The sequence below is a fragment of the Acanthaster planci genome, linkage group LG07 (assembly GCF_054643075.1).
Source record: "Acanthaster planci isolate LZ-2023a linkage group LG07, COTS_SCS, whole genome shotgun sequence".
Classification (NCBI taxonomy): domain Eukaryota; kingdom Metazoa; phylum Echinodermata; class Asteroidea; order Valvatida; family Acanthasteridae; genus Acanthaster; species Acanthaster planci.
Genome location: NC_141783.1, coordinates 18,649,287 through 18,675,295, shown reverse-complemented (window position 1 = coordinate 18,675,295; position 26,009 = coordinate 18,649,287). Strand labels below are relative to the sequence as shown.

Genomic DNA, 26,009 nt, shown 5'->3' with positions numbered 1-26,009 from the left:
ATACAGCATAACATGTGAGGTTTACCTGAAACCACACAATACATGTTATACAATTAAAAACCATTCCATGAGATCTAGTTGATCAACCTCACATACGTGTTACACAAACACATCCATTACTGTACCTGCACGTGCAACCACGCTCAAGCAACTTACCTGAGGCTTACCTAGTAATCCTCATACACCATAATTAACATAAATTATGCACTGTTGAATTAGAAAATATACGAACTTTTGTAACTTTATAAAATGCTTTAGAAAACCTTACAGAGATAACTAATATGAAAATTTAAGAACACTTTAACACACTTTATACTTTTACGCGGAGAAAAACGCTAGTTTGTGTCCGCAACTTTAAGATAAATTATGGTGAATCGTCTTTTTACAAATAATCCTAGGCAATCAAAAATCATGGATATAAAACAAATTTTAAATTGGAATTATCATGATTAGGAAGATAAACGCTATAATTAGGCTTGGGTTGAGTAGCAGCTGGCGTCCACCACCTTCTTGTACTTGGCAGTTGTGGTCTCCTCGTGGACCAGCTCACCGTCTAGGAAGGTTCGCCTAGGTGGATCCGCTCCTCTAGGCAGGGTTGCTGTCCTCCTACACCTCTCCGGTGGCTCATCTAATGTCGTTCTCGAACTCCATGATCCAAGTGTTGCCACTGTCACTTTGGGGCAGTGGCCCCAGCAAGTCCACAGCCACTCACTCCATGGGCTCGCTCATCAAATACTGCTTGGGGGGGGGGGAATTCTCCTCTTGACAGGAGCTTTCCTCTTCGCACACAGATCACAGCTCCTAACGAATGACCTCACATCTGCGGTCATCCCAGGCCAGTAGTACCGCAACTTGGCCTTAGCCAAGATTTTCGTGACCCCAAGGTGACCGCTAGTCTGACCTCCGTGTAGCTCCTGCAGTACAACCTTTCTCAATTTCTCAGGCAGTACCAGTCGCCACCTAATCGACTTCCCGTCATCGGACTCCCAACTTCGGTACAGGACACCATTGCGCACCCCTAACTGATCCCATGAGGACCATAGGGTCTTGTGCGCTGAGGAGGCGGCTGATACAGTCTCCCAAACTGGGCGGCTGTCCAACTCCTCTTTAGCCCTCACAATCCAACTAATACTTTGATCGTCAAGTTGTGCCCCCCTTACTTCATCCCTAGACCAGTGTGGTTCGGCAAAGATGCCCCTCACGTCTGCCTCAGGAACTGCTAAGTCAGAGTCAACCTCACGGCGACTCTCCTTCTCAGACACAACCGTTGGATTTTCGGCAACTTCCGTTGCCCCTTTCATATCAGACCGACCACACTGTTTACAGACCTTCCTGGACAACCCGTCAGCATTTCCATGCTTACGTCCAGGTCTGTGCTGAATGGACACGTCATACTCGGAGATTACCTCAAGCCACTGAGCAAGCTGACCCTCGGGGTTCTTAAAATTAAGTAACCACCTAAGAGCAGCATGATCGGTGCGAAGTAAAACTTTCCGACCATACAGATACTGTTTGAACTTCTTCAGATAGACAACTACCGCTAAAAGTTCTCTCCGGGTAACACAATAGTTCCTCTCGGCCTTGCTGAGCTTGCGGCTTGCAAAGGCCAAGACCTTCTCATGACCCTCATGGACCTGGGACAAAACTGCCCCCAGTCCATCCCCACTTGCGTCCGTGTCCAAAACGTAATCAGAGTCAGGTATGGGATATGCCAACACAGGTGCAGTCTGCAGCCTCAGTTTCAACTCTTCAAATGCCTCTTGGCAGGCATCAGTCCAGCGAAACTCTCTTGACTTTTCAGTCAGCGCATGCAGAGGCGACGCTACCTCGGCAAATCCCCTGATAAACTTCCGATAATAAGAAGCGAGGCCTAAAAAGCTTCGAACTTCTCGGACACACTTAGGTGTGGGCCACTCAGCCACTGCCCGAACCTTTTCAGGGTCGGTAGCCACACCTTCAGACGACACTACATGACCCAAATAGGTCACAGAGCGCTGGAACAAAAAGCACTTACTAGGCTTCAACTTCAATCCAGCTTTTCGGAGTCTGGAGAGAACGACTCGAAGCCGTTCAATCTCCTCTCTCTCAGTCCTGCCATAAACAATGACATCATCCAGGTAGATGAACAGTGTCTCCCACTGGAGACCCGCCATTACCTTCTCCATCAACCTCTCGAACGTTGCAGGGGCGTTACAAAGACCAAAGGGCATGCAACGCCACCTATACAACCCGTTCCGCACCACAAAGGTTGATTTCTGGCTCGCGTCCTCGTCGAGGGCGACCTGCCAATATCCCGACGCCAAATCAAGCGTCGAGAACCACTTTGCCCCTGCCAACGCATCTAGCGTCTCATCAATACGAGGGACAGGGTGAGCATCTTTGATTGTTACCCTATTCAACCCTCTGTAATCGACACAAAATCGTCGGGTCCCGTCCTTCTTCCGGACCAGCACCACGTTTGCAGCCCAGGGACTGTCAGATTGTTCTATAATGCCCCTCTTCTGCAAATCTTCCACCTGCCTCATTATTTCCTGTTGGTTACATAGGGGATGACGCCTTGGCCGCTCCTTAATAGGCCTCGCGGCGCAAGTATTGATCTGGTGTTTTACCACATCAGTCCGCCCTAGGTCCTCATTACCACGGGAAAATACGTCCTGATATTCAATCAAACAAGCCTTCACCTCCTCATGATACTCCTCACCAATGTTGACCTTACACTGGTCATACAGATCATGCAAGTGACTCGGCAGGTCTCCATAGACCTCCCACTCATGGTTCTCACCAGGCAGGACTATGGAGTCAGCCTCAACCGCAGCAATTGTACCAACAGCTGTCCCCTTTCGGACAACGCGTCTCTCCTCATTCGGATTAAATATCCGCAGCGGTAGAGACTCGACGTTTGGCTCCACCAGCGACCGGGCTAAAACTAAGCCTCGCTGAGCCAATTCGCCACCACCTTCCACAGGTTCAACCAAGGCCGGCTGTCGCATTGCCTCACAGGTACTGGCTACAGTACCAGGCACAATAGCCTCATGGCCCGCTGGGATCTCGGTGGTTTCCGCCACCAATACTCGACCGACAAACGGCTCACCAGCACCATTGGTACACCTTGATCTTTCTCCATTCAGCCTCAACTCCAACCTTCCAAAATCTAAGTTACCTCTGGTAGGTAACAGGAAGTCCATCCCTAATATACCCTCACACTTCATGTCGGCAAAAATTACCCTTACCGGGTAAACCGTTTTGCCTATTTGTATATCGACCCAAGCAGTACCCATTGTTGCTAATGGACTGCCATCAACTTGCCGAATGCTGGCCTCTTCCGCTTCCAGCACAGGCCTTTGCTCCTTGGGAATTTTATGATAAACAACACTACTGATTAAAGTGTCTGTTGACCCTGAATCAACTAAGAACCGACACTTCGCCCCTCTAACGACTCCATCGACAAACAGCCCACACCTTGGCCGGGAAACAGACTTGGGCTGAGCACCTAGTGGCTCTCTGCCTTTTTCTGTCCTGTGCCTCTGGTTGGCTTCGTTTGTCCCTCGTTTGGGCACTCGGGGAGGTCCAGCCTGCCCCTTTCTCTCTTTCCGAGGCTTGGTACATTCCTTGGCAAAATGACCAACCTCTTTACACCTGAAGCACTTCAACACACAAGGCTTCTTTTTCTCTAGTTTCGGCGACAGCCTCGCTGGAGGCTTATCGTCACCCTGGCTCAGCCCCTTACTCGTGAACTCAGTCAACATCTTGACCACCTGGTCTATCTTCTTGGCTTGCTGCCCAGCATTCTCTTCCAACTTCTGCAAACGCTCTACGGTGCCCGAGTCCATGGCCCTTGTGAATTTCGTTGGCTTCTTCTCTACTCGCCTTTCACTCTCAACTTTCTCAAAATTCTCAGTCTCTATAGCTGCACGTATCGCCTCGTCCAGTGTCTTCGGACGGGCGCGATAAATGCCTTCCCGGACCACCTGACTCGACACAGCATCCATGAAGTGATTTTTCCCCAGGCGCTCACGTGCCTCTTCGGGAATCTCTGGATAGGATTTCACCACCAACTCACGGACTGCCTGCCCCAGTTCTTGAAGACTCTCCTTCAACCCCTGACGTCGGCTCCTTAAGTCCACGAGGTAGTTCTCAGCCTGTTGGCTGGGACCAAACCTCCTGTTTAGAACCTGAACAAGTTCTTCAAACGTGAACTTCTTGGACCCGTCGCCAAGAATACGGAGCGCATCACCCTGGAGGCTAGCAGCCAGGAACTCGGTTGCCTGCTCCTCACTCCACTGATTCACCTTCCTACACGCCTCAAAGTGGCGGTAGTACTCGTTCCAAAGAACCTTACCGTTATACCGATCGGGGGTAATCGTAGGCCTTCGAGGTCTACCGCTTGGTGTACCATAACCCTCACTACCCACCAACCTAGACTCCCTTTTTAGTGGCCAAGGGCCAACTCCAGGTGAGTCCACCTTATCGACAACTTTGTCAGATTTCTCTACAGTAGGGCAAGTAAGAAAACTCAACAACTCACTGTGTAACCCTCGCTCCTTCTCGGCGCAATCAACCTCATGGTTCAGAAACGGATTGGTGCTAGGACTACGCATGGGAATAGGCCTCACAGGCGTACTCTCAGCGTGCCTCGGCACTTCCTTCGGAACCAATTCCGGCGATGTGCCAACACAGGAACGCTCTCTTGCCTTCAGGTCGTACCCGAGGGTACCCTTAGGCAATTTCCAGCTGATTTCAGAATCAACTTCAACCAGAGGTGTATCCCTACTCTTAGGGGTATCCTCATTCAGCGTTTTAGGCTGTGTACCTTTCTTGACAGCCTCCAACTCTGTGGACAAACGGTCCCTCTCCCACTTTAACCACTGAACCTCCATTCTTGACCGGTTCAGCTCGTCCAGGACAGAACCCTTGTCAGCCCCCATCGAGCTAACACCACTGTCCTTAACCACACTCATACTGGAGTTTCCTCCTGAGCAGGGATCTCAGTCTCAACTCGACTCTCTAGACTCGGCCACTGGCCACTTGGCGATACTGGTAACTCACAGGCAAACTCAGGCTGCGGGACTCCCAGTCCCAAGCCTCCAGAATTTACCAAGCTTTGTATACCTACTACCACCCGGTGAGTTCTCAACAGGATTGGCAGTTGCTGTCCTGCAGTACGTCGCATGCAAGGATCGCAACTCCGCTCGAATCCTAAACAGAATCCCCACCAATGTCACCAACCCAATAAGGAATACGATGTACAAGGCAGTAACAACCCAGGTAAGCATAACCCGCCTACCTCGTTACAATTACCCTCGTGTGCACCTCTATGAGGCACATCCACTTCACAACAAATGACAAAAATTTTACTCTTTATTGGTAAATACAACTATAACAAAATCACAGATCATCCCACTTCTGACACCATTTGTGGCGGGACAACTGACACCTTTTTGTGGCGGACCAGCAGACTGGCCTGATCGGAGATAGAATTGACCTGGCCTACCCCACAAATATATTTATTAACCTTACGCAAGAATGAGCGGCTATCCTGACGCAAGGGGGGATATCAGTTAACGAACGGTGGACTATGCCTTAGGGCTGTTCGTTTGGTGGAAGTTTACCACCGCTCTGTGATTAGGTAATTGATCCCAATGTCAATAAAAATTACAATTAATGTCAATACAAGTGATACAGGACTGACTAAATCTCACGGTGACCAGTGATCTCTAAGGCAATTATATGATTGGTTTATTCAATGTCAGTGCTCAGTTATCCGTTATATACAACAGCAATTAATTATATACAAAATTATCCTCAGAGGGAGGTAGTCCTACGTGGTCAACTGCACCACGAACGTGATTAATAAGCCTTATCCTTAACCTACACCAGAATAACCCTTACGGTGATCAGGGTAAACCTCACAGCGATCAGGGTAACCCTCACAGTGATCAGGGTAACCCTCAAGTCTAAATAAATAATCTACTGATGGCTTATAACTGATAAGTCTTGACCACACAAGCAATTACAATCTTCGTAACTGTACAACACAACAGGGTACACTTATACAAGAATAATCTATATTGCCTTACAAAGCAACACATTTCCCAAACTGCAACAAGGTTTAAGGTGACTTAAATAATCCTCACCCACTTTAAGTTATTATGAAATAACACAGGTAAGTTGATTAAGAAGGCGATTATAATAGTCCTCACCAGACTCTAACGGAAACCTGCACCCAGTAAACCTCAACGAGGAAAGCAAGCTCCCAGACCAGGACCGCAACCAACCGTCGCTATGCCAACAAGCATGGAACAACGGCACACAATCCTTCTAGTCTAAGCTTCGCTAATTCCCCAATTAACTGGTTCGCTCGGGTTCCCTAACCCTATAATCTACCACTTCTTAAATAAACGAGACTGTCTAAGGATTCCCAATCTTCAAAGAGATCTGATATAATCGGCAGCTCCGGCAACTGAGAACAAGCACCACACTAACCGATCGCACCAGGTACACTTGAGGTAGATCCCCAACCACCAGCGGTCGTACGTCAGATTTACTCTCGAAATACAACACAACTCCACAGAGCTCTGGTTAGCACGCTGCCATCTTGAGAAGTTCCGGCAACCCACGCAGCCAGCGCCCAGACCTAAGGTAATGCGCGCCTCTGCTTGGTTGCCGCGCGCATGTTTAATGCATGATTAAGACGCTCCTGAATTATTAATGACCCAGACTAAACACAAGTCTGCGCAGCTACCCTGTTTCGCCACAATATCAAATTACTCTACAGTTGAAAGCCAACGAAATTTGTTGTAACAAATGAAAATGTATTTCCATCAATAAAATAGGAAGGCGAGTGCCGCCCGACTGTGCCACCCCTGGATCTCTTACTATTGAATCTCCGATAATAAACGTTATACGCCTGATAGCTTTTATACAGAGATCACTGAGAAGAAATGGACCCAAGACGGTTGGGATCGGTTTCACTGTCGAAAATTTAGGAAATGAATGAAAATAAATCAGCATCAATCCTGCAGCTCACTGCATTCAAACCTAGAAAATTGCCTTGTGGGTTCTGTGCCAAGGGACAAGAAAAAATGTGATGAGGGAAAAAAATCCAAAAGTTATGCGGTGTTGACCAAGCATTCAGGCGCACGGACTCATGAAATTCGTTACGAATCGCAGTTACCGGCTTCCATATAGGACTCTTCTGGGATCTCGGGGTTCCCGGCCCACCGCACTTCCTCCCTGCCCATCCATTTAACCCCCAAAAGGGTTCGAGCGACCATGCAAGGGAGGAAACGAGACAGGCCCCTAAGCCCTGGCCGCCGAGTGGGCCATAACGTCTCGAACCTGTACTAAGGCGCTCACCTGGACTTCGCGGACAGTGCCAGCTGCAGAGCTTATCCGTTAGGCTAAGGTACTGCTGGTATTTGACGGGGGTCAATTGGAGTCTCTTATAGCAACTGACTGACAGCAAGCGTCGGGAAAATAAAAAGTCAGTTCTGGGATTCGAACCCACCGTCTAACGATCTGACAACCGCGTGCTTAACCACTCGGCCATCTCTGAGATACTGCTTTTTGCTGTTCGTATTAATTAAGGAGATAACAAAGTCATTCCACTTACTGCACAGAATGTTGCTGTGTAAATACTGAGTGATTGAAACGTTATCCGCCCTGAGTCGAAGTGCACCCTCACCGGCGAAAGAAAGACAGGTGGCAATAAGTTTTCCAACCGGGTTCTAACGCGTTTGGCGTGCACGTGTAATTAAAAATCGTTGCGCGTACTCTGCGTGCTCCGCGTCAACGCGCATAAACTTGCGAACCTATGCGGGGCGTGAGTACGAAAGGACTGTCGATTGCATTTCAAAACACGCCCTCTTTTATTCTTGCTCGGAGCGGATATAATAGAGATCAAGGGGTTACATGCATTGATCGCCATTTGCACGGAGCCATGGAACCCGATCTGCGATCGTCCAATGGGAGCCTGCAAGTCGTGGCGCGTCCGCCTTTGTGACGAAGTCACTTACGAACGGGAAAGGGAGGGCGTACATCCCGCTCTTTGAAAATGCTGCACGGGCTCACGTGATAACAACCGCAACGGTACACCACCTCAACTGAATAAAGGAGAGTTACTCACATCCTTTGTCATTTAATTTTTCATGTTTCATCGTTGTAATGTTTCATCTGAAACCCAATCAGAAAGTGAAAAGAGGTCGGACAGAATAACGTACTCATTATCTAGCCATATAGCCCTTCAGACCGAATACAAAACTTCATTTAAGAGAGATGTGTGCTGAAATTCTGTGGTGCACCGTTCACGATGCGCCTACCTTATCCCATTTTCAATGGCCAACTTGCCTCTTGTTGTTCATATTTGCGAACAGCAATGGACCCTTCCACTGAAAATAATCCTGTACCGATGGGTGATCATAACCCATAGCTCCTGTATCACTAAATAACTATGTATTTCCATTTCCTTTTTTTGGGGGGGGGTTATGCTCCTGACAGGACATATTACCACATCTTGCCTATAATAGTCATTATTCATTCTTTCCATAACCATGTAATGCTTACTGCGTCACACGGCAACGCCCGAAACAGCAACGCGGCAAACACAGCCCTCCCAGGTAACACAGACCCACACTCATGACACCCACTGTCCACTCAGAAACTCAGACAATCCTGGACAAAATAGTTGGAACACCTTGTGGGAAGCGCGTTGCAAAGATCCCCCTCTCCCCCGTTCAATGTTGCGTTCATTTATTGGACCAAGATTCGGCCCAACTTACCCAATGAGAAGCAACATTGACAGGGGGCGAGGGGGAGGCATGTCCCAACGAGATTTGTCCGGGATTGTGGCGATGTGTACGGGGGGGGGCTACAGGCATTGGCTACTGTAGGTAGGTTTAACATTAAGGAAAGGCAGAGCCCAAAAAGTGCTGTTTCAGAAGGAGAGGTGCCCACAGCTGATCATCTTACACGCAGACTGAGGTATGTTTGTCTATCAAACTTCAATTTCTCCTCACCTAGACTCCTTTCACTTGATTCAGTGTCAGTGCTGTAATGACAACTGATAAAACCTAACCCATTTTTTGTCAGAGATTTTGGTCCATCTGCTCCGCACTGCATTTAGTCACAACCGAAATTCAAAAATTAATTTGACAAATTACCCACAACAATTTCCAGTATTCACAAGTGTACCTATTTATTTTACAGTGAATCAATGCTTTATGAATAATTTTAAATATAACATAAGTGTTATTGTAATTTTAAAATGAAGAAAAGTCGAACAGTTACTATTATGTTACATCACACAATCATAAATAAATTAAACAGCAATAGCTTCCTTCATAATTTGCACTAATAATCATATCCTATTAAATATTTCTAACTTCGTAATATTTGTTGGAGAGATTAAGGGTCTAAAATTTCACTGAAGAGCAATCCTTAGTTAAATAGGTCTCAAATTTTTCCCTTAGTTTTCATATGAAGTGTAATTCAGTGCTAACACTACATACAATGCCATGCATATTGCTCAATCCACTGAATATTTAAAAAGTATTTTTTATTTACCTAATAGAGAAATTACTTCAGTGAAAATGTCTTCACCAAGGCTAACAAATTTTACTTCTGAAACAAAGTATACACTCACAAATTAACACATTTACTTACATCCAAAACTAAAGTTGTTCGAATCATTTACCAGACATTAAATGTCCAGGAAATTTAAATATGACATATTTGCTAGAATGGGTACAATGCAACATCTAAGTCCAATCTGGCTTCTTAACGTAATCCATAGGTATTAAGGGCACTGCAGTAATGACGATTCTAAATACGATGCTCATCTGCCGAGTTTCCTGTGAAAACATGCATTTATAAATATTCAAACAGCTTAGAAATTTCTGTCAAGAGCAAGCCACCTGGGTGGTCTCTTCAGCAGGTGATAAAACTAACAATTGGTTTTAAACACCTCACAGACTTCATAGGCAATTTTTTAATCCAATAGCTAAGTGCAAGTTCTTTTGAAACACAACTGTTGTTGTCACACAACTTTGCTCATTTAGGGCATTGTTCCAGGACAAAATCTCGAGTAGAAATGCTAAAAGTAGCAAGTATTGGCCATCAGGATACTTCTTGTTGTTGTTTTGCTGTTTTATCCGACAGAATAAAGCCATGTGGTTTTTAAAAATGTCATATTTAGTTTCCTTCACCGGATAACCAATTCCTGAATTTGTTAATGTTTTACCACAATCTCACATGTTCTCATTCTATTTATCGTTTTCAACTACACTTTGATCAATCCCTTAAGGGTAAACTTTGTGAACGGTTGATCTTTTCAAAGGCAGAATTCTTTTAGCTCAGGACTGTCTCCTAGTTGCTGAGATAGATCCGCCTGCCTGATTTGGTCAGCTTCTTCTCTGCACGGATGAATTGGTTCAGTCGGTCCACCATGGTGGTCAGCTTGACCTTCAGCTCCTTACATTCCAGATCCTTGGGGTCAATGCCTGGGGAACAAAGTCACAGAAAGAAAACGCTGAATTATTTGAAGGTTCTGCAGCTTCCTTTGGATGAGTTTCGAATGAAGAGCTTCCATGTGCGGCAACGTTTTCTTGGCGTAAGCTCCGAGCTGGACCAAGAGAGGGCAGCAATTTTCTTAGCAACAGAGGTTCCTTTGGTAGTAACTGCCCATTGCTAGTTCACGGCAAACTCTGAAACGCAAGCGTTGCAGTCGCACGGCCACCAACAAAACGAACACTCCCGATCAACATGGCTCTTTTCAACCAATGAGGGGGTGCTTCTGCTCAGGGCAGATACCATTTCCTTCCATGCTACTTAGTGTCTTTCTCATGTATCTGACAGGGAGAATATCCACATATGCCCACTGTGTAAAGTTCAAAAGGGTAGGCATGAGAGAGGCTATGGAAAGGGGGATGAAAATTCCCAAGTGAGGCTTTGCCAAGATGTATCTGAAACTATGACAACCGTCACGGCAACCACCTGCTGCACTCTATACTAACGGAATTGGCTGAAAAACAACCATCCATCATGACACGTGTAGTAGGAGCTGCTTTTACAATTTAATGCTCTTGTTTCTTCAAAGTTGGAGGAGGCAAAAACAGAAATGCTAGCCGAATTCTTTAGATTACTGTCATATACATGTATTTTCTTTTTAAATGCAGCATGCCACAAGTAAACTATGACGTGACAAGTCTGGGAGCGCCAAGTTGGCAAATATGTCACTGAAGTTGCTGAGAGTCAAATAAGCCAACTAGTGTTGGGCAGTTAGTCAAGTGACAGAACAAAGGTTGGTGTAAGGAACTCCATGCGTCAGTTTTGCACATTCAAATAAAAGTTACTTGAGGCAAGTGCATACTGGCTTGAAAATCTGACATCTCATGCTCTGATGATAATTTTCCTCCACCATGCATGCTAACACCCAACTGTATTTTTGCTCATAAAAAAAGTCCAATCACATACTCTCGATGTAGTCTTCCCTCTTGGCCGGTTTCCGGAATCTTCTCTCAGACAAGCTGCTCCATCGCTTAAATCGCTGCAGCATGAAGTCCACAATCTCCAGCTCATTCTTCACAGCTTCATTATCATGACGAACCTGAAAGAGTAGTCAATACCAAGTCATTTAACCACAGAACCATACATGCTATGCAGCTCAGTATTTCTGGTGGCTCAGTCTAGGTCTGCTCGTGTCTAATCAAATCTATTCAAGTCTGTCCTGTTCTAAGTTGCATCTGTGAAGTACTGGTCACAACCAGTTCGACCCAGTTGGGACTAGTCTACTCCAATTCCATCCAGCTTGGTTCAGTCAACTCCTGGTCAGAACCGGTTCAATTCACTTTAGTCCACGGAAGATCAAGATAGGCTAAATCAAATGCAGTCCACTCAAGTTTGGGGCTTAATCTATTCAAAATCAGTGTTTTTCATGGTCTTTAACGTACACAATTTGGTCTGCTGAGGTCAGACTGTATAGCATCCAGGATTTAGAAAAAAATCAACAATACGACACAATTCAAAAGGAGTCTTCTTTCTTCAGAATAAGTATTCAGGAAGGTAAATGGATAAATGTGTTACTAAAGTGCAGTAATAATGAAATACACCGTATTACGTATTCAGAAAAAGTAAATAAAGCAAGGAAAAATCTTAAAATGAGACATACCCTTCCTTATGTTAAATTACATCCAACTGCTTTATCTTTGGCTCTTCTTGCTCCAGACGATAAATGTTGATTAAATATTTACCTTCCCGAAAGTCTCGTTGATTATGGACAGAAACATGTTGATCATAACAAACACAATGATGACCACGTAGGTGAAAAAGAAGGTGGGGCCTAGGAAGCTGTGCACAGAGATCATGTCTTGAAACTCAAACTTGCCTGCAAAAGAAAAACATCATTCAGGCAGAGACAGCACGCAATATATTGGGCCAGTTTCTCTACGAAACAATTTGGCTTTTCTTCCACAGGAACAAAAGTTAACCCTTCTTAAGCTAGAGTTATAAAAAAAACCTGCTCTTAAACTTTATAGGAGCTGAGGGGGGAGGAATTGGCCCCCCCTTGACATTTTCCTTGAAAATGTCACAATGCAACTTTTTTCAAGCCAAACCTTCAGGATTATTCAAGTAATAGCTTATAATCATTTTGAAACTAATTAAGTGAAAATAAAATTATGACCAATCATTCTTATTAGAAATGTGCTCATATCCCAAAACAGGTCAGCGAAACGTTAATTTTCCTACTGACGTGCTCAATGCATGCAGATTGAGACACGTGGCCCTGAACGACGGATGGCCAATGAATGAATAAATTAGAATGAATGAATAAATTAAAATGACTGAATTGAAACAACAAAGATGGCTTATTTTTGGACTGGTCTACTGAAAGTAAATGCTGCAGCAGACTCACCCAGGATGGTTGAGAACAGAGTCTCCAGTGTCCCTACGAAGGTGCTGAAGTTCTCCAAGTGCAGGTGGAAGATGGCGTAGGCAAACAGTGCGTAGGCACCGAATACCAGGCAAAAGACTACGCCGTAATAGGCCAGGTCCTTGCCGCATTGACGCAGCGTCATGGAGAAGAGAAGTAGGCGTCGGTTAAAGCGCAAGAGGCGGATGAATTTGACGTTGACCAGAAAGAGGACAAAGCCTGAGAGGTAGCCATATAACTGGAAAGGGCAATATAAAAAATCAACTTTAGGCCTGTGTTTAACACAAATTTTAACTTTGAATTATGACGAGCACACACGCAATGCATATCAATAATGACATGCTTTCGAGCAATGTGCAACATATCTACATGCAGTTCCTTCATTGCAATGTTACAGTTTAGACCCCTTCAGGCCATGACTAGCCGCAGCAAGACCATCATATTTCCAACCTGAGACCTTCCGTCTGAATTCAAGTCACAAGCTATTCAAATGAACCGCAACAAAAGCATTCTTTTCGTCACTGTCCACCCTGTTACTTTTGACTAGTCTTGTGACTGGTCTTGCGTCTAGCTTGTGATGGTGTCAACAGCAAAGTTGTCAGTACGGAAAACGGTAGTTGGCAAACGGAAAATAGAATGTCGAATATTGGCACAGCTCAGCTGGTCGAATGTGGCGGAAGCCATCTTTATGAAAGCACTGAAACTAAACTAATGCAGACCGTTTGAGAACATACCGGTATCCCACAGTGCCACTTTGTTACAACTGTCAAATGACTACTGACAAATCACCTGGTCCCAGTAGGCCACAAAGTGAAAGTTCAGGAACACCTTGGGCTGGGTCCGCCACTGCTCCATCAGGTCCCAACCCACAAACATCCGGTAGAGGTAGAAGACGATGCTGGAGATGGCCAGAGCCAAGATGCACACCTCGCACAGGTTCCAGACGCTGTCAAAGTATTGCCGTTTCTCCCGGAACAGGTTTCTCAACTCACGGACGAGGAAGTAGATTATGAAGAGGGTGTAGACAATCTGCCCGGCGAGGACAAAATAGGCAAAGGCACCGATGTAGCGGTCGAGACGGATGGTCCAAAAGTAGGGATAAGGTGTGGCTCCTGTGAACAATAAAAAAATTCAATTTTGCAAAATTGGACTTATTTCCGAGCAATAGTCAATTCTTTTTCACATAAAAAATTACACATAAACAGAGGGTGGTGTGGTATAAATCAAACCCTTATGCATCAGGTACCTTTGAAAGAGCAGAAAATTAGGGTTCAGACACATCCTGGCAGAAACGCACAAATGGCGCTCAAAACTCAGACTCAAGTTGGAGTTCTTTTGTCAATCCCTTGACATTTTCAGCACACTTTTAACAGAGTACATTAATTCTCATCAATGACCCAGAAGGTTGGATTTGAAGACAATCCTCTCTTACAAAAACAGTTAAAACACTTTCAAAAAGTGCCCTTCTTTGCTTAAATTTGGTACAAACTGTCCAATACACTCAGTGAACTGGCAATGGGCATCAATAAACCCTCAAAGGAAGACATAAACTACAACCCTTTCTGTGGAGCCCAAACCCACAATATTTTTTCCTCCGATCTGCCTTACCCCCTTGTGGTAAAAACTCCACCAGCAGAAAAGATGTGGAGTACATATTGACGTTTGCGTTGTACACCACAAACTCCAAGAAGACCGCCCTCGTGTGCTGGTCCACCCACATGTCCTGCTGGAGGTCGGCGGCGATGCGTAGGTTTTCTTCCAGGCTGTCGCCAAATTCAACAATGTAACCGCCCCCGTTATAGAAGGCGTGTTTTCCGTAGTACGGAAAGGAGGATACGTCGTACCAGTGATTGTATTTCCAGGCTGACATGTAGCGGTTGGCATAGTTTGGTGGATCTTTGAAAGAGAAGCATTTTCATTTATTACTAAACTTAAAGGATACAATTTCATTGGCCAACTTGTGAGTTTTTTCACAACTGTTGGACCGAAAGAGAATATAATGTAGTGTGTATATACATGTTGTGGGAAGAGCAAAACCTAGTGAACATTAACATCCCTGACACAAAGTTAAAATAATATTATTGATATTCTATGACTCTTCGTGAGCGATGGAGATTGAGTCACACAAAATGCAAAAAATTGGGAACATTTTGGGCACCAACTTTGTTTCAAGTGGGAGTCAGACAGCAAATTTGTCAAGAGTGTTGCTCAAAAGCTCAAAGTGCAAAATGAAACATCTTGTGATACAATCATTTAGGGGCGATTTCTTGTCTCTTCTTGAAAGTGATTGCTAAATATCAACAAAAAAATATTTGTCTTAGTATACAATGCTGTGTGCCACAGAAATTAATGAAACAAAGACTGCATCTTTCAAGCGGATCTACTGTATCAGACAGCCTACACATAAAAAATGAACAGCAGATTGGCATGATGAAATTAAAGAAAGCAAACAAACTTGGATTTATTTTCATTTCTTTGTTCTCAAGCAACAGAGGCATGACAATGCTATATACACTTCATTTCAAGTAGCCATGGTCACAAAAGGGTTGACAACTAAAGTGTCTCATGAGTACTAGCTTTTAATCTTTGCTAGTTGCTGTTCTTCTCTATTTTTCTTTTTTTGTAAATTTTTCACAATTGAAACAATTCAACTGTTTACTTTTTAATTTCTACATACTGCAATCGAATGATTTCTATCAGGTCATGAAGTTTCCAAAAGCTTCTTCTTTTGGTAATAATACATTGCAGAGTAGTTTGACATGTTGGACTTTAAAAAATCAGAGTTTCTTAACAAAAATAGAAGTGCATCAGACCAACCTGAGACATTGAGAGGTTGCCAGCCTGCGTCGTAGCTTGTTGCATCCTCATCAGCAATGCTGTATGGAGCTCGGCAGTCATGGTTTTTCATCCTTGACTTCAAAATCTCCGGAGTGATACACGATTCTAGATTCGTCAGATTCAATATTCCAGAAAAAAGCGGATATCAACTCACGTGCATTAAAAATTGTGAATAAATTAAGGGACTTGTGCATAAACAAAGAATGAAAGAGTAAAGTATAAAGCCATCAGCTGGTGTATGGATACTAAATTCATGGAAAAACAGGTTCAGTACTCTCTGTGATGTAATTTTGTGACTTAAACTTTTCTTTTCCAAGTTGCATGCCTGGCACGTCAGGGCCACTTTTCTTGTGCAAAACCACTTCAGGCCGGTTCAGAATACAACAGGCGAAAGAGAACTGTTCGTGCTGAAATTCACTTTAGTTGAAAAATCTCCAACTTTTGTGTATTTGCAGCGTGAACGTTTCATCTGACAACACTAAGTCACATTCTCATTCACTTTCGTGCCAAGTATGAACCAGCCTCCAGGTGTGCTCCTCTTACGAGCAGACATCATGCTGATTCGTGCACATTCTGATGTAAATTAGTTGCTCAATCTCCTTGCCAAATTTTTCCGGGTTAGTTATTGTGATTGTTAAGTTATTGTGAGGATAAGTCTGTAATTGCGACAATCAAATTTCCGCAACTCGGTCTAGAATTTCATTATACAATTTGAAGAAAATTGGCCCCTGCTAAGCCCTGCCAAGGCATAACACACCCAGACAAGGATCCTACAAGACAAACTGAACATAACAAGGTCATGATATGCCTGTGGGTTACAACCTCACCTTTCTGGATTCGTAGCTGTCTGAATCTGACCCGCCCCACCAAGTGCATGCTGTTGTCGGCAAGTACGTTCTCCCGCCGACCACTCTCATCTGGCTCACCATTATACCAATCGTAAGAATACAATGAGGGGAAGAAGACATTCTCAGTGTAGTTCCAAAAGTGGTCCCGTCCACGAATCTGAAAAAAAAAATCAAACAGATTAAATAAAAATTGAGCAAGAGCTAGAGTGATAGAAACAGTTCCCAAGAGAGAACGTGCTCATGTCGGCGATAAAAAATGTAGTGTCTGCAATTTGTATTTTGTTAGAGAAGTCATAATTTCACAGAAGTTGTATTAATGCGTCAAAACCATCTACTGTTTCATAGCTCCGTTTCTACACACTACATGTATAGTAGGGGCAAATATTGTTGCTTCCCAGAACTAATTCACAGCAAATCAGGTTTTATAGCTGTATTTCGTTCTATGAAAATCAATTAGAATTTTACTTCTTGAAAGTTGTTCTAGAGAAAGAAGGTATATTCCTAAAAGAAATACATGTTAGATTGTGATCTTGGTAGGCCCCATAACATGATCTCGCACTCATGAGAAACAGATCTGGTAAATGTAAAAGACTCCATGTTTGGTTTCTAACATCATCATTCTAGTAAAGAGTTTCCAGCATAGAAAAATCAGCCCTTCCGGGTTTTTCAGTTGGTTAATTTCACATCACTTTGATCCTGTTCCTTGTCGGTCTTCAGCAGCTACAACCTTTATAGGGAATTCACTCTGGTTAACCTTTGTGAAGAGCATGCGACCGTTGTACGAAGCCCCGACAAACATGTCCGTCATGGACTTGTTGACGTAAAAGACACTGGGATCCCGGTCACCAAAGCAGATGAGCATGGTCAAGTGGAGGAAGATGAGATAAAAGACTATCTCTCGGATGATCTTGTGCATCTTGATCTCCTTGACCCTGCAGAGAAAGTCGCAGCGTTAATGATTTACACTGACTGTCTCCCTTTAAGCTATGTACACCGTACTTCCAGTGCTATCAGGAATATGTTTATAATGAAGCACTTTGAGCACCAGTGCTAGTGGATATATATGCACCATTAACACCTGTTAACACCTGTGATCTGGACGTGATATTTTGAAAACCTGAGGGGTGCATAGCACTCTACGGGAAACTAAGAGTGCGAACAAACAGTTGTTTTGTAATATCTCTTTCTTCATGATAATTTGTTCTTCAGATATATATTAATAGGAGAAAAGTACTCGGAAAGTACTCGGCCGAGTACTTTCCGAGTACTTTTGTCCTAAAAAGTTAATTTGAATCAAACAGTGATGGTCTGAAGTCATTATGTTGCTTTGTAATCTTACCTTTATGCATGTATCATCAAATGCCGATGTACTTCAGCTTTGTTCCCTCCTAACTAGTTAAATATTTGGTAAAGAACTTGGTTCTCAAAAAGTACTCGACTACATCACTGATATCTACTAATCAGTAAGTACATGTGCTCACAATGCTAAGTGCTTAGTTAATAGCAATGATATCTCAGTCACCTTGTGTGCTTGAAGAAGTGCATTAAATGACATTTAGTAACACGCCTGAGGCTAAATGTGAGCAACCTTTGGCAAAATAAAAGAATTAATCAGTTTCTTGTCCCCTGCCTGCTTTTATCCATCTGTCCTTTTTATTTTAAAACTTGTTGTTTCTCTCTGTTGAATTTTCAACATATTGAGAATTTTAGTTTTTTCTAACAAGACATGTAGCTTTAACCGCAAATTGAAAACCTGTTAGATTGGATGACAGCTCTTATTACATCAGACAAAAAAAGTTATTAAAAAATGGTTGAGAGAATCCATCTGCCATTTTGGACACAGATTTGGTTTAAAACCAAAAAAGCCACCTCCTCCAACCTTTCAAAAAAACCAGGCTGGAAACTGAAAAATGTTTCATTCAGCCTTATGGATTTTGAAATGGTGTCTTTAATGGGCACTTACAGACCTATACAACATAATGCAGTCACGCTAAGTTGTTTACATACATGGGCACTTTGAGGTACGTGGCAGTGAGGTGGGACTAGATATACGCTGAGCCTCCATAGGGCAATGTACAGGTAGGCAGAGAGTGCCTGATATGTTTTAGGTCTACTGGCTTGGTATCTCTCTTTGGTGTCATGGGGGGCTCATGCATGGTATCTAAAACCTTTCATAACACATCTCTTTCTGGTTCTTTATCCCGGTTGGCTGAAACAGTCACTTATAATTACAGTCACGTGCTTGTGCATGAAATTTGCATCAGTGCAAACTGGATGCGCACAAAGAAATTGCCAGAGCATAAAATTCAGATTCCCACAGCCAGTGGAAACGTATACAAAAGAGAGAGGTATCAATTTTTTTTTAATCCCACCTGATGTCTCTGGCTTCTGCGAGATCCTCTGGGTGTAATGGAGCCAGATTCTTGGCAGATACCTCCTCCTTGAGTTGCTTCAGGCGTGCCATCTTGGCCGGGTCCTGCAGCTCCTCTGCTGTCATGCGGTCATGGAGCCACTCCTCATCATCTTGCAGATGGGGCGCCATTGCCAGGTTGCTGTTCTCCTCTTTCTCGGGGTCGCGGATGACCAGGGAGAAGAACAAGGCCAGGAGCAGCACCTGTGCGGGGAAAAAGGTTGAAAGCAGGATGAAACAGAGCCGATGTGATATGCCAAATATGAATTAAGAAATCAGGTTGAGAAGTTTTACATTTTGTGTAGACTTGATCATTGGAATAATTGACTATGGGCATTTAACGCTAAACCTTGAAAGGCTGGATGAAGAATATATCCTGGATCAGTGAAAAGCACATTGAGGTCAGCCACTCCATAGCTTTGTCTGGGCCGAACTGACCAGCCACCTCGATGGTCAGCCAGAAGGCCACAGCCACCGAGGTCAAGACCAGGAGCCAGGCCAGGCAGCAGAATTGCCACGGCAGCTCAAGCCCTTTCTTGATCTGTCGCGTCTTCTTGAAGCCCAAGACCGGCTTGAAGGCTTGATCCTCCCTGGGCGAACTAGTGGCAGAAGTGGGATACTCAAGGTGTGCATTTAAAGCCTGGGAATGCAGCAAACTTGACTGGCTGTTCATCAGTGAAAGGGAGATGCTGGGGACACTGCGAGCAGACTCCTGGGCATCCATGTGGGCAAGTTCCTACAAGTAAGATTAAGAACAGAATTTCTTCGCTTTTACTCACAAAGTGTAAATATGATCCAACTTGGTTGGGTTTTGCTTTTATAATACAAACAAAGCTCCTTTTTTCAAATTCTGAGCTGGCTGAAGCTTCCCCATATCCCACTCAGTTAATCCACTGAATAGACAGTAGATTCCTGGAAAAGGCAATGCCATGCAATATTTTTAAATGTAGTAAAACTTGATTTCAACAAAAAGATGCTGGAAAAGAAAAAGTTTCATTTGTTCAGTTAGATAGTAGAATTGGGTAATAATATCTCTTCAATCTATGCCATAGTGCTGGCAATCACCTATACAAATTCCTAAAGTCAATAAATTTTCCAAAACTTAATCACAAGTTGTCAGATTAAAGATAAGTCCAATTATTTCACCAAATAGCAAACCACACTATGATATGGCCTCGTACATGTCTTGCTTGAAACACTGCTTTTACTAAAGACAGGTAATAATTTTCATACCTTTTCTAGGTCGCTCACAACCCTGGATGCATCACTAACAGTGGACATTCTACGGGATTTCTCTGCCTTTACCCGGGTCTTCTGGTTACAGGAGCATGCTGGGACAGGCCTTGAATACCGGAAAAGCTGCACTACCATGAGATTGATTGGCAAGACCATGAGACTGCTGATAACCCCTGTGACGACCTGGCCAAAACTGAAGCTGATAGGTCCAATTACGTACACCACCTTCAAGATGACAGAGAGAAACATGATATCATTACATATTACATAACATCTGTTAAATTCACTTTACCTAGCAACAATGTGTTTATGATTGGTCAAATCATCATTGGGGAGGGGCTTCATGGGTGACTCAGGTTTTTGGTTGGTTCTTATAACCAGCAACTGAACTGAGAAGCAATTACTGCTGCGACGTACCACATTGGCTCCTTTGCTGGTATCAAATGCTTATTCAACCAACTTGTCAAAATGCTTGTGTGTCTCAAGTTTCCAGAGTCTATTCCATGCAATTCTTTCAATACAACCCTTGACGGTGCAACTCTGGTTCTCAATTAACCTATTTTGGAAATGTGGTGGTGGTTTTGCTTTTTGTTTGTTATGTCAATGTAAATTCCTAAATTCACAAACAAAAGTGCGATGTCATTTTGGGCAGAAAACCTCAATTTTATGCTGTATTAAAAACTGCTTGAATTTTTACATAACAGCAACAGTTCCTTCAGCTTTCAGAAAAGCATGGAACATTTAAATGCTTAAAAAGTGGATTTTTATAACATACTCAACCAAAAAAGGATGCCACATAGTTTTCATAAATTGAAGAGGTGAAAGTGTGACTAAATAACGTTTACTGCATGGACCTTTTAAAAATATATGCACATGAATGTGGTGTCACCACGGTGGCAGTATATACTCCAATTAGTCAATGTCTTTCCGTGAAACCAATGTCTGAGCAAGTTTGGAAATAGTCATAAAAAACCTATTCCTTGCCTGAGTGCCAGCAACCTCCTGGAAGTCGATGTTGTAAAAGAAGATGTTGGCCATCATGGTGCAGAAGAGCAGGGACAGGCAACAGGTGGCGCGCTGGACCCGTGTGAACTTGCTCTTGACTGGACGGGCAAAGACCGAGAACCAGATGTGGGCGTCACTCAGGTTGCGTCGGGTCTTGGAGAAGAACAGGTGACCGAAGCTTGTCAGCTCGCTGCGGCCGGCCACGGGGATGACCCGCTCAATCTACGATCAAGAGAGCAAAGACATTTCTCCCGTGAGCACACCTGTTTCACTCAGGGGCATGTTGGTGAATATATGGATGCTAGCAACAAACTTTCTGTAAAATCTGTAACATGGATAAACTTGTCTTTATTTATGCAAGCAAGCAAAGACAAGCCTGAAACTGAACTTGACAAGGGTTGCACAATTGAACAGTAACTCCATTCTTGCACCCTCCTTCAAGTGAAACTTTCCACCATTTAGCACTGGAGGATGAGAAAACCTACAACTTTTGTTGTGACAGTTTCACTGAAGGCAGGTTAATAGGTTCGGGCTGTGTATGTTCACACCCGTGGGAGGCAAGTTAAACAAATTTCAAATTCCTTTTCAATCATTTTCTTTAAACAAAAGTCTGTGGAAGAGTACATTACCCATGTTGGTTTAAATAAATCACTCCGTAAATCCATACCAGAGTGTTGCAAAATATCATACAAATCTCGTAAAAACGAATCTCGGTTTATTTGTTTTGTCCAATGTAGTCTTAAAAAGTGACTGTGTAATCTTCTTTTAATAATTACTTTTCGGCTGAAAATAATACCATGCCTGAGGCCAGTTGATGATGAAATGATTGATTTGGCAAGGTGCTAGAAGAGGAGCAAATCAAAGAGCACCAATATGCTTTACTAAGGGACATCAAACATGCACCAAAATGGAAGAAATACCCACCGTGCCATCGTCTTCCTCCACTGCCAGCCACCGGTTGGCCATGAAGTAGAATGTCCGGTCCAGGCACAGGTCTTTGATCATGATGCGGGCCAAGTACCAGGCTGGCCTCTTACCCTTGTTGTCGTGCCAGATGCGGACATGCATCAGGTTGCCCAGCGAGACGGGAGTGGCCAGCAGGAAGGAGTCTACCCCTCCTGCCTGGAAGACCTTGCGCTTGGGGTCATGCAGGACGCGAGGGACACTGTCGCCTAGCTCACCGCTCATTAAGAGGGTAACATTGGCGGTCGTGCCTGAAAGATACAAAAACAGAGTTTTGAAACAAGTCGTATCGTGACAAAAAGACGTACGACACTAAAAATAATTGAGAACAAAGCAAAGAGATGAATGTAGGTATACGGACTGTCGCTATCAAAAGTGGAACCAGCATCTACATAAAATGGGGAACACCTGGCTTTTACCCCATACCCCATACTGGAGTAAAACCAAAAACACAAGCTGGACATACTTTTAGTGTCAATTTCTGAATGTCTTTAAAGTGACCAAGTAGCAAGTTGAGGACAAAAGAAAAGAAAGTTAACAAACAAATTCAACAGTGGGGTAGATCTGCTACTTGATTTGTGAATGAGTTGAATAATTGATATTTGGGAGTTTTCACAAATTTTAGTAGTTATCTACACTAAGCTTTCCTATTCTACATTCAAAACTGAGGTTCACTTCAAATCGTATATACCCAAGACATGTGGATTATGAAATTGCCTCCTCAGATATGGTTTCCCCGTGTCCACTTCTGTGATAAAAGTGAATGCATTTCTCATGTCCTAGATAATTTAGCTGCATTTTTGCAAGCTTTTATGTAATGCCCGGGGTCACCTCTCACCTTTTCACTCTTCCTGCCTTTTTATACAAACTGTTACCAAATTTGAATTTAGAAGTCAGAAGTTCTTCAGTGAAAGGAAAACTTACATTCCTACGATGACAAAAATTGCCAAGGTTGTATAAAAAGAGGCATTATATGACCTGAGAAACAGTTCTGATTTGAACAAAAGAGAGGAATCGTGTTTTTGCAAAAAATCCGAAGGTATATAGAAAACTTGGGAATTAAAAAGTGATGTAAGTGAGGAAACAAACTTCCCACCTGCATTTCGTTTGAGTCCTGTGTAGACTGTTACTTCATAGAGGTAGCGATCATGGGGGTCATTGTCTGGTAGAGGAGCAATACCAGCCTAGATAAAATATCAGGAAAAAACACCAGTAAAATACTAAAAAAACACAGAAATAATCAGCAAGATGAAGATAGTTACACATCACCCATTTTTAAAACAAAAACTGAGACAATTTTTCTAGACAGTTTGGAGTTTTCCATCTATCCTCTGTGGCACATCAAACCATCCATACAAATGTACCCCCTTTCATTTTATTACTAAGTACCACATTAAAAAATTGCTTAAATGTGGTTTGTCACATTACCTGAATTTGACCTAAAACCTTCAAGGGACAACCAGCCTTTTAAAATCATTAGAAATTTCTTTCCACACCCGTACATAAAGTACTCGGGTGGGACTCAAACCCACGACTTCCTGCTCACTAGTGCAGACGTGCAGTCGTGGGTTCGAGTCCCACCCGAGTACGCTTGTGGGTTTTTTCACAAGCTTTCGGGGAACTCTGAGTATACAGTGTTTTTATACACGTCGGGAAGAGCAAAAAATCAAAAAGTAAATTAACATCTCCCCGACGCAGATCCATCCTTAGAAATAGTCTAAGTGGTATTGTAAACTGATTGCAGCATCAGCTACCTTGACTATGTCTCTCTTGTCGGCCTTCCGTGCCCAGATTATGACCAACAGGTAGAGCGAGAGGCAGCAGATCATGAAGATGAAGACCACGGGGTTTTCGTCCAGCTTGAGGAAGGCGGAGTCCGACAGGTCGATGTGGTTGATGGGGATGCGGAAGCCCCCTCCGAACATGGTCAGGTGGTCGCAGAAGCACTGGGTCAGCATGTCGGTGCTGTTCTCGCCAACCTGTGGGAGGGGGAGTGTTGTTGGATGCACAATCATGGAGCAGCCTTGCTTTTTCACAGTTTAAACCAATGTAACCAAACTGAGGCTGGAAGGAAAAATGGTCTGTACCCTTTTATCAATGTGAACTTGTACTGCTATTGCCAGTGGGTCTACAGGGAAAAAGACAAACATGGCAACATCATGATAAACGTTAATTAGTATTTGTGACTGGATCCAGCAAATGAGACCTAATCACATTTTTTGAATTACACATTTTTAGTTCGCTTTAGAAGTACATCAAGCTTTTTGCTTTGATTTACCACCCAGTATGCTGTAGATATGTGATGACATTGTGATGGCAATTAATGGTTACTTTGTGAACCATGGAGGCTGATGGTTCCCATTGATATCTACTGTGCAAGATTCCCTTTGAAGCCAATGATTGAAAGAGCGCTGGCGACTTTAACACAACTTGTTTTATTGGGTTGGGCGATGCGGGTTGGACAACTGCTGAGCTTGTGTTATGAAGTATGAAATTCTTGAACATAGGATTCAAGGGGGGCATATAACAATATGGCCGTTTCACAATAGTGCGCCACCAAGAGTTTGCAACGTGTTGGCCAATCACAATGCGTGAAATTTGTCGACCCAGTGCGCGTTTGGAAAGGGTCGACAAATTTCGCACGTTATAATTGGACAACGTGTTGCAAACTCTTGGTGGTGCACTGTTGTGAATCGCCTGTATTGGTTTACCACACAGCCATCAGTGGACCATTCACTTTCCTTATCCCCAATGGCCAGGCAGGAATACAGCGAGGAGGTGAGAGCATAGTACATGGGGTGGAAGCGGCTGGAATCCAATCCTGAGCCCGTCATGGGGTCAGTTTCTGCTGCCGAATATGGGCTCAAAACTTCATGGTTCACGCCGTAGTACAGAGAGAATGAGGCGTTATCTCTGAGGCTGAAAAGGACAAAAAAATTGAATCGTGGTAAAATTACAGATCAGAGCCACTAGTTGGTTTGGTAATAACTCAGACAGTGGCCTGATACCAAATATTTCGAATGATATCTTTCTATCCACAGTTCAGAAATGCTTGGCTAACCCTCATACTTTATATTGGAGAGAAGGCAGCTTCATTCAGAGAGTGAGGTCGGCATTACACATATTAAATCATTACAAAGGAAACAAAAAGCTGCTTTTCTGAATTTGAAATTCTTACTTATCCAGTGTAGCACTGGCAAAGAAACATCTTGTCAGGGAGTCATTGGACAGGAAGGCATTGAATCCAAGGTCCCATGATGCATTGGTTGGGGTATAATCCTCTTCTACAATCACATGCTGTCGTAACGTACAGTTCAAATCATGTACGGCTAATAAATAAAATATGACACAAAACAGGAATTTACAATTGTTGACTGCAGATAAATGTTAATGAAGGATGACATGATAATAAAGTTGAACGCAGGTAAAATTGCAGTTATAACTCCATGCCTGAGTTTGTTAACGGTTACGGTTGCATTGATACAATTGTTGTGGGTATTATATGCCCACATGGTTTTTATTTCACCAAATCAAAAATGTTAACTCCCCCGGTCTCTTAATCTATGCAGAGTGACGAAGATGATCAGTTCAGTCTCGTGCCAATGCCGGCATGCAGACAGAGGTTTTTCCAAGATTAAAAATGGTCAATGACAATTAAGACCGACAGTTTTTCAGGCATAAGTGAGAAGGCCTTGAGAAAATTAGACACACTTTTGAGTCATCAAGAACAAGAAGAATCAAAAGACAGACAGGTACGACGGCGATGGCTTTCATTGAGCCATCC

At 43.5% G+C, this 26,009-nt stretch overlaps 1 protein-coding gene across 1 annotated transcript in view; it reads right to left on the bottom strand.

The window, feature by feature from the left end:
• Nucleotides 1-9,197: 9,197 nt before the first annotated feature.
• The window catches only part of LOC110980349 (polycystin family receptor for egg jelly-like), a 48,993-nt gene continuing 32,181 nt past the window's right edge, over nt 9,198-26,009 (bottom strand). Inside the window, exons 23-40 of the mRNA XM_087139274.1 lie at nt 25,404-25,554; nt 24,937-25,144; nt 23,980-24,204; nt 23,322-23,409; nt 22,187-22,476; nt 21,242-21,484; nt 20,255-20,482; nt 19,371-19,757; nt 18,984-19,225; nt 17,366-17,543; nt 16,591-16,768; nt 15,743-15,868; nt 14,534-14,821; nt 13,715-14,037; nt 12,908-13,163; nt 12,246-12,379; nt 11,470-11,602; nt 9,198-10,496 (exon numbers count right to left, since the gene is read on the bottom strand). Coding sequence (XP_086995400.1) covers nt 10,363-10,496; nt 11,470-11,602; nt 12,246-12,379; nt 12,908-13,163; nt 13,715-14,037; nt 14,534-14,821; nt 15,743-15,868; nt 16,591-16,768; nt 17,366-17,543; nt 18,984-19,225; nt 19,371-19,757; nt 20,255-20,482; nt 21,242-21,484; nt 22,187-22,476; nt 23,322-23,409; nt 23,980-24,204; nt 24,937-25,144; nt 25,404-25,554 — 3,812 coding nt within the window. The 3' untranslated portion in view covers nt 9,198-10,362. The remainder of the gene's footprint in view (nt 10,497-11,469; nt 11,603-12,245; nt 12,380-12,907; nt 13,164-13,714; nt 14,038-14,533; nt 14,822-15,742; nt 15,869-16,590; nt 16,769-17,365; nt 17,544-18,983; nt 19,226-19,370; nt 19,758-20,254; nt 20,483-21,241; nt 21,485-22,186; nt 22,477-23,321; nt 23,410-23,979; nt 24,205-24,936; nt 25,145-25,403; nt 25,555-26,009) is intronic.